General features: G+C 36.0%; 1 protein-coding gene across 1 annotated transcript in view; it reads left to right on the forward strand.

Moving 5' to 3' along the window:
- The window catches only part of Nxph2 (neurexophilin 2), a 108,161-nt gene extending 99,514 nt beyond the window's left edge, over window positions 1-8,647 (forward strand). The window contains exon 2 of the mRNA XM_058585370.1: window positions 3,497-8,647. Coding sequence (XP_058441353.1) covers window positions 3,497-4,240 — 744 coding nt within the window. The 3' untranslated portion in view covers window positions 4,241-8,647. The remainder of the gene's footprint in view (window positions 1-3,496) is intronic.
- Window positions 8,648-9,102: the final 455 nt, after the last annotated feature.

Genomic DNA, 9,102 nt, shown 5'->3' on the forward strand with positions numbered 1-9,102 from the left:
TTCTGAGGTTAATCATGGCCTTGGAGACTTAAGTCATGAGCCATTTAGCCTTGTAAAGGAGAGGGTGCCTTCTTGGCCAAGATGTTATAAAGTGATAATTTATAACAAGAGGCTGGATGAATAAGTTACAGCAAAGGGAAAGGAAACGGAGAGAGGGAGGCAGCTTTTTAAAAAACCACAAGAGATACTTTTACTCTTTTAATCATATTCTTGTAGTGGTGTATTATTAATTCCCAATGGCTTTTTGAGTTTGGACTTCAATGTGGAAATCAGCGCTTGTGAGAACTGACCATGTATTTTAAAATAATAAATAGATGAAGTTATACACAGCTTTTTCTCAGCTTGTCTAATGTTGTTGTTAAAGCAGGTTAGAAACATGATGGTCTAGGGCTGGGGTTGTGGCTCAGCGGTAGAGCACTCACCTAGCATGTGTGAGGTCCTGGGTTCCATCCTTAGCACCACATAAAAATAAATAAAAATTTTTAAAAAAATGATGGTCTAGGACAAAGCAAAAAAAACTAAATATATAGATATAATTTCATACTTATAACATATAAACAGACAGTGTTTATTTTTTTATGTAGACCAACTTTAAAAGCAGTGACACCTTGAGCAAGTTTGGACCTGAAGAGTAATATGTTAGAATTTTTTATAAATCAAATTCCATTTCAAGTTCTCATATGAAGAATTTTTTCTGAGGAATTAAAGAGTCTTTATAAAAAAACAATTACGTTCAATTTATCTATTTGATAGGCTCTATTAGCTTTTGTTCTGTTTTGTTTCAAGCCCATATTTCTTAAGTGAGTCACATATATTTGGGTAAAGTTATATTACAACATAAATGACTTCTGGGAAAATCTTCAGATCTTTAAAAAAATTCAGTAAATGTTCACACATTATTATTATTGAATAATCTTGGAACCATCACAACAGAAATCCTAGAAATAAAAGGAGAATCTCTTAAAATGTTGGGGGCCTATTGTGTCTTCCAAAATGCATCAGAATCAGATGAGACTCTAAATTATGGCAAAATATACTCATCATTGAAAGATGGACTCAATGTTTACAGGTTTTCCGTAACAGAAAGTGAGAAAAATCAAGCAAAGCACTGAATCAAGAGAAATTATCCAGTCAGAAAATTTTCAGGAAATTATATAACATACAACATACACTTTGAGAAGAAGAAAAAAAAAAGTAGACCATTGCTACTGGTAACAATGAATGTTTCAATATGTAGTTGAAAAAATATTTTTGGATGGAAATATGTATCTTAGTTCTGCTAATGAAGTATCAATTAGGACAGTGGTGTTTAGAAATAAGAATTGAGGGGGTTTTAAAGGCATGTGACAAAGAAAACATGTCAGAAGGGATGTGTCCTATGAAAGAGATAAAGGAAAGCAGGAATGAGGGAGGAAGTTTGAAATCTATACTAAATCAAGGGGTAGAAATGGGGAAGCAAAGGAGCAGCTCTTGCACGCCAGATGCTGAGCAAATGGTATGTGTTATCTGTCAGCATTTCCCAGGCAAGACAAATCTTACTGGAGACAGGTGAAAAATAGTTGACAGACTCTGGACAAAAAGAATCATGATCACAGAGTGGAGAAACTGGACCTTGATTCCCCAGGGGCTTCTTGCCTGAGCATGTGACTTTGGAGCTCTCTGGAGCAAGGCCAGGACATGTCCCTTAGACCAGTCTTCATCAGTTCTCTGGAAACTCAAGTCAGAATTGGAGCCAGATTACTGAACTCCATGGGCTGCTTTCAGTTGATCTACCTACTTCATAATTAAGAGTGCTCAACATCAGAAAGCTATAGTTATATAGTATCAGACATATTTTGAGCCACAAATCGTGAGTGATTGTCCCTCTTTCTCTGGTGAATATGCCATCCTTACAACCCTAGGAAAAACAAACAAGTAATCAATTCAGGATATATAAGCCCCTAAGAAGTTATATGGGTTCTTAATTGTAAGCATATGCATCATTAATTTGCCCTTCTGCCAACATCACTAATTTTAATGAAAATAATTTTTTTAACCATAGAAACTGGGAAGAAAAGGCTTTAGAAAATTAATCAAGGCAGAAATGTATATGCAACACCCCCTATACTACTCCCATCAAAGGAAAAAATAAACCCCACAATTCCACTCATATATTTGGAGTCCTTGAATACCTCCCTCAAAGTGATCTTGGAAACAGGTGTAGGTAAAAAACACTTTTCACAAGGTTCTGTTAGAACTTAAACTTCTAAAATTTTATGAACATACAAAGAGGACTTCATGTTATCAAACTACACCATGTAGCTCAGTGCAATATTTATAATCCAGGCTGTGTCTTTTTTTTCCAAAATTGTATTGAAAGCAATAATTTCTGGAATAATTTGAGACCAGTTCTACCAAGTGCTTTGCAAGTATGAAAGGACTAGAGCAACGGTACATAAACACAGCGTCTCTTCTCTCCTCATCCTTTTCATCATGCTGACAGTTTTCTGTAGAATCATCACAGGAGTGGTTTGTGCCATTAGAGATAAGAGGCTATCTGTGTTTCCACTAGGAACCTCTATTTTCCAGACTTTATAACTCATCCATAAATATTCACTCCAGTCAACAGTTTCATATGTAATGATTCTGCCCCTTGAAAATCCATATTGACTCAACTAAATGATTTTTAGAAATCGTAAGGACCCTTGTAGTACAAAAATAAAAGGAAAATCAAATGCAAACAAAGTGCTATATTTCAGTGACTATGATTTGAACTAAAATGCTGTAGAACCAGTAAAACACATGTTCATGATGCTTTCCTAGCAATCCTGTCTTTGATTATAATATTGCTATAATAAAATTTATTAAATCATATAAGTCTACTTATATTTATACTTTTAACATTAACTTATGTTTCTATTAAGACAACTAAATGTGTAATTATATTTTTCCCACTGAAACTTCTGTAAAACCTCTTAACATTAATCACATGCCTTTTTTGTAACAGCTTGAGATAGAATTATATCAAAAACTATAAAATTATGTCTTAAGCCTTTGAATATAATAACATCCTTAGTATTTTCAAATATATTTACTAGACTTATCAATACCTTATATTCAAATACCTTATAGCTCCTTGGTAGAAATTTCCAGCATCTAAAGCTGTCTTCCAACAGAAAAGACCTCACAAATTTAACAGTTTTTATCAAATGAGAGGCCAAAACATGATACTTTTCACAATCTGGAAAAGAAAATTGTGAAGATGAGGAAACAGAAAGAAAAAAATCCCATCAACCCTCAAAATAAAATGCCCTCTTCCTAATCTTACCATTTTAATTTTTCTATTCACAGTTAGAATTAAATGCTCATCTCGTAATACTGCTGAGACCATCTGTGTGTGTGAATGCTATTTAACAAGACTCCAAATAATATTGAAACTCTCTTGTGCTTTGCCTTCAGTCTGTGTGCATGCTCAAAGCCCACCTGAAGTTGATTTCTCTTTCTTCTTTCCCCACAGCTATTCTGTGATGGTAAAGAGGCGGTGCATGCCTCAGAAGGTCTGGACTGGGAAGACAAAGATGCCCCAGGGACATTGGTTGGAAACGTGGTGCACTCAAGGATCATCAGTCCTCTGCGCCTGTTTGTTAAACAGTCTCCAGTGCCCAAGCCAGGTCCCATGGCATATGCAGACAGCATGGAAAACTTTTGGGATTGGCTGGCCAATATCACAGAGGCTCAGGAGCCATTAGCAAGAACTAAGCGGAGGCCAATAGTGAAAACGGGAAAATTTAAGAAAATGTTTGGATGGGGTGACTTTCATTCCAACATTAAAACTGTCAAACTCAACCTTCTCATCACAGGGAAAATTGTCGACCATGGAAATGGAACCTTCAGTGTTTATTTCCGGCATAATTCAACAGGCCTGGGCAATGTTTCAGTGAGCTTGGTACCTCCTTCCAAAGTGGTGGAATTTGAAGTTTCCCCCCAGTCGACCTTAGAGACCAAGGAATCCAAATCTTTCAATTGTCGCATTGAGTATGAAAAAACAGACCGGTCAAAGAAGACCGCCCTGTGCAACTTTGACCCGTCCAAGATTTGCTACCAGGAGCAGACTCAGAGCCATGTGTCTTGGTTATGCTCCAAGCCCTTCAAGGTCATTTGCATTTACATTGCCTTTTACAGTGTTGATTATAAACTTGTGCAGAAGGTCTGTCCTGACTACAATTATCATAGCGAGACCCCATACTTATCTTCTGGCTGAATCTGTCCACAGTGATAGAAATGAGAGACTCATGTATATTTAATTAGAATGAACAAGAAACAAGCCCAGCTTTTCATGGTACAGGATCCCTTTTGTTTCTGTCAGTGAACCATAGTTTCCTATCACGTTTTCAAATTAAAAGAAAAAGAAACATACTCCAAGGTGAAATGTGTTTGTTTCTATCATAAGTACCTTTATCTAAAGAGTCAAACTGTTTATGAAAACCATCCCTTTCATGTGAGATGGCTAAGATCTAGAAATATTGTTTCTGTAAAAGCAGCATCAAAGGTAGCCGCGTGGGGAAAGGAAGGAAGCCAATTTCACATGTGATAGACATTGCTCTTGAAATGAGCCTGCCTTTGAAATATGTTTTGGAAAGTTACCTCAAATTCGGTAAAGATTTAGTAAAATACCTGAAAAGATGGTATTTGATAGATGAATTGTGTTTCTGATATGGATTGCTTTTTTTTAAATTGCTATCTCTTTCCCCACATTGGTGCCAGTAGTGATAAGAGAGATGAAGGGGTAAAATTTGTTTCAAAACCCGTGTGTAAAGTTACGGTGCCACAGAGGAGCAACCTGAGCAGTTCAGTGGAATGTGATTCAGCATCTACCTAACCCGGTGTTGGTCACCACCTTTATGATTCTCATCTGAGTAATAATACTGGTGTACTGGAAAGCAAATTGGGTACGTCCACTCAACAATAATGAAGACCATGATGTTTATAGAGTCTTTTACCAATGTTAATGCTGCGACATTATCAGAAGCGACATAAAATTTGTAGTCATCCTAAGAGCTTATTCCCTCATTCTACTCATTTAATGGTGTGATTTAATTATCTACATATGTAGAACAACTCTGAAATTGAGCAAAAATGGTTGATTCCTTAGACTGGAATGGGAAAAATAAAAATGAAAGCTGAAGGAAGGAATTCCAGGACTGTGAGTTCATAATCTCTAGCCTCTCAGATTAAGTTCTCCTTTTTATTTAGTTAATTTTTAGGAAGAAGGAAGAAACTGTGGTAATAATGAGTTATATTTGAACATTTCTAATTATTAAGCGCTGATATCCAAGATACCTGGCTCACTTGGCTTTTGAAATTACTTCCAAATTAATGTCACTTCACAACCAGTGCCCTTCTCTAATTCCCTGAGGGGACAGTGGCAACCTGTAAGGTAGAACTGGATGATCACTGGATTAGCACAGAAAGAGGATCTGCTTGGCAAGGAAAGAGACTTCTAGAGCTCGGGCTTGTGGAATGGTTTGCTATTTACAAGAGATGTTAACTTCTTTCCCCCCTTCTTATCTGTAAAATATCAATTAACGTAAAACATTCAATTGTGGACTAAAGGAAGATAAGTCCTAACTGACAAAAATGCCCTTACCACACTGTTCAGAAAGCCAACAACAGCTCTGTTCTATATTTTTACATCTCCATTCTCTTCCTGTGTGATATCTGCACAGTGTTCGATTTTGTCTTTTGTAAAAATTGTACTAGGCTTAGTGTGTGGTAGTACAGGCTTGAAGTTTTTGCTCTGAGTTCATCAGGTGCTTTTGTAATTTTGTGGTCGGTAAGTAATATTTTGCAGCATCTTTTTATTTTCATCTAGAAACAAGAGTAGAATACTATTTATTGTAAAGTACATGGGAACCATATATGTATATATACTTAGAATTTTCTGTGTACAGAGAAAGTGTGTGTACACATTTCTATGTAAATAAAAAGAATTTGCTAGATCTCTCACATGATTTCAGGGTGGTTATATTTTAAAGAGTCTTTGTTCTTGCTTCTTCTCCATGATTTTCTCTCTCTCTCTCTCTCTCTCTCTCTGTGTGTGTGTGTGTGTGTGTGTGTGTGTGTAATATCAGTTGAACAGTAACATTTTCCTAATGTACATTTTAAATAGGGCATCTCGGCTGTAGAGATTATAGAGTAAAAGAATAATTCACATAGAGCATATGGTACAGAGCCTGACACTTAGTAAGGAACTATAAATGTGATTGTAATTACTACAACATCAAATGAGATTTAAAGCTATTTGATGTTCCAAAGTTGAGAGATATAAACATTATTTCCATGCAAAGGAAAAATACCTCTGTAAATTGATTTATACAATCTGTGGATTTTAGTTGGGTTTATGAAATTTTTTTTAAAGTTTCCCACAGGCATATTTTTAAATTGGAGTAGAACATATGCCACATGTATTTCTAAGTCATAATTTCATTTCCAAGCCTACGTAATTGTCAGTGATGGCGCTTGGCGCAGTATAAATCAGATCCTATTTAAACATGCAAATGCACACATTTCTGCAAAGCCGGTCTTGCCTTTTAGTACTGCAGATGAGGAAAAGGACACTTGGTTTTAGTATAAGCTAATTTTGCACCCAGTCATAAATTCTTCAAAAATTAAGAAACACAAGTTTTTAGAATTTACGATTAAACTAATGGGCATATAGAAACTAAATAAATAAAAGTGGTTAGTCCAATGTCAACAAAGAGAAGAGTAATATTTTAAAGAGTGCACCTTATACTGCTATCACAATCCCCTCATTTGAAATAAAGTTATACCCAAGTCCTCATTAAGGTAAAGAATGCACCCAGTAGTGAATGGCAAACCCAGCTGAAGTGCATTTCTCCCGACTTCTAGTCCCAGGTCTTGTGTTCCATCAGGAAGACAAATTGAAGTAAGGATTTCAGATAACAAACATAATTACAGTGAGTTTATAACAATACATTACCCCAAAACTAAAGAAAAACGATTTGAAATGGCCTTCCTCTAAAATCTACAAGATTGCAATTTCCTTAAGAATAAAAGATTTTTACAAATTGTAACTACAACCATAGAAGAGTAAAGCTGAGATAGAGGCATTAAGGCAGGTGCAGTAGGTCAGGCCTTGTAATCCCAATGACTCCAGAGACTGAAGCAGGAGGATGGCAAGTTAGAGGCCAGCCTAAGCAATTCAGCAAGGCCCTAAGCAACTTAGCAAGGCTCTGTCTTAAAATAAAAGAAAGGGAGTTAGGCATGTAGCTGAGTGGTTAAAGTGCCCCTAGGTTCAATCCCAAATTCCAAAAAACTAATTAATAAAAAACTTAAAAGATACATTACATCCAAAGATCAGAGTCTTGGAATATTTTAGAGTTATACCTGGTGAAGAATTAAGAGCAATAGAACACTACATTTGGCAGAGTTTTCAGATGGTTATAGTACCTGAGAAACTATTTTCATGGAAATTGGTAAGTTGTATGAAATAATTATTGATTGCATGAAGGACTGATTTAACCTCATAAAAATATTAAATTAATTGCCCAACGTGTAAAATAGAGGATAGAGTTATATATATTTTTATTTGCAATAAAACTATAGTTAACCCAAAGTTAATCAGAAATTTTAATGAATGGAAACTTAATATGACCCAATGTAAAAGACAAATCACAGTAAAATAAGCTCCTACTAGAGATATTTTTTCTTTTCTTTTAGTTTTTTTTTATTATTATTTTTATCTTCAGAAAGGTCTTCTAGAAGATATTCAAGGACCATTTCATATTCACTGCATACTGAGGTCTGGAACTCTGGGAACACATCCCATTCTGTTTTGCTTTAATCTTCCTTTTTCTTAATTCAATTCAACTTCCTCCACAAATAGTATGTAATCTAGGTCTGGGGATGTGGCTCAAGAGGTGATGCACTCGCCTGGCATGCTCGAGGTGCTGGGTTCGATCCTCAACACCACATAAAAATAAAAAATAAAGATATTGTGTCCACCTAAAAAAAATCTAGAGAATAAATATTTTTTAAAAAAATAGTATGTAATCTATTCTCTAAAAGAATGTCTCCTTCACAGCACCTGACAAAGTATCTGGTTTGTAATAGTGTATTAAGATTCTGCAGAGAAACAGAACCAATAAGATATGTATGGATATATGATATTTATTATTTGAATTAGCTCACACAGTTCTGGAGGCCGAGAAGTCCCATGATGTGCCACTGCAAGCTGGAGAGCTAGAAGAGCAGACAGTATGATTCGTCCAAGGCCAAAGGTGTAACCACTAGGAGCCCTCACGTCCAAGCAGAGGACACATGAATGTCTTTGCTCAGAAACAGCAAGAAAGTGAATTTGTGTTTCCTCCACTTTTATATTCTATCCAGCCCTCAATGCGTTGTGTAATGCCCACCATATTGGTTAGGGTAGATTCTTACTCAGTTTACTGATTCCAATGCTAATCACTTTCTGAAATACCCTCAAAGAAACACCCAGAATAATGTTTTTCCAGCTAAACATCAGAGTATCCCATGACTCAGTTTTGTTGACAGATAAAATTAACCATCACATGTAAATTTTTGATCAGCATCTGTTATTTGATATTTTCTTAGTCTCCAATGTAATAAAATGTTTACTCAAGACCCACTCTTTTCACACAAGGTGAGAGTTATTTTGCGCCATTTCCAGAACAAAAACCTTGCTCCAGCTGAACACAGTATCCACTGAATATTAGTTCCCAGAACCATAGGCACTTAAAAGTTAGAAACAATTTTGGAATTCATCTAGAATAAGTTTTTCTTATCAGCTAAAGAAATAGAAACCTGATGGGGATTAATAGCCTCGTCATTCTTATTGTTCTTCCGGACAAGATAAAGCCATTCTTTCTCTTCTCCATTCCTCCAAATTATGGGTGTTTTTCTTCTGTGATAGAGACTCCCAGATGTCTACCACAATATGTTCTATATTTCCATTAGAATGAAAAGGTCAAGTATATGGCTGGCCAGCTACATTGCATGCCCCTGCCACTCACATAGAGAGGCGCCTTGTGGAGCTACAGTGAGAGCCAGGGAGGGGTACACTTTCAAGAGTGGAGTGACATC

The sequence above is a fragment of the Marmota monax genome, unplaced genomic scaffold, assembly GCF_021218885.2.
Source record: "Marmota monax isolate L192 unplaced genomic scaffold, Marmota_monax_Labrador192_F-V1.1 WCK01_AAM20220418_F8-fsc00034, whole genome shotgun sequence".
In the NCBI taxonomy this organism is placed as follows: domain Eukaryota; kingdom Metazoa; phylum Chordata; class Mammalia; order Rodentia; family Sciuridae; genus Marmota; species Marmota monax.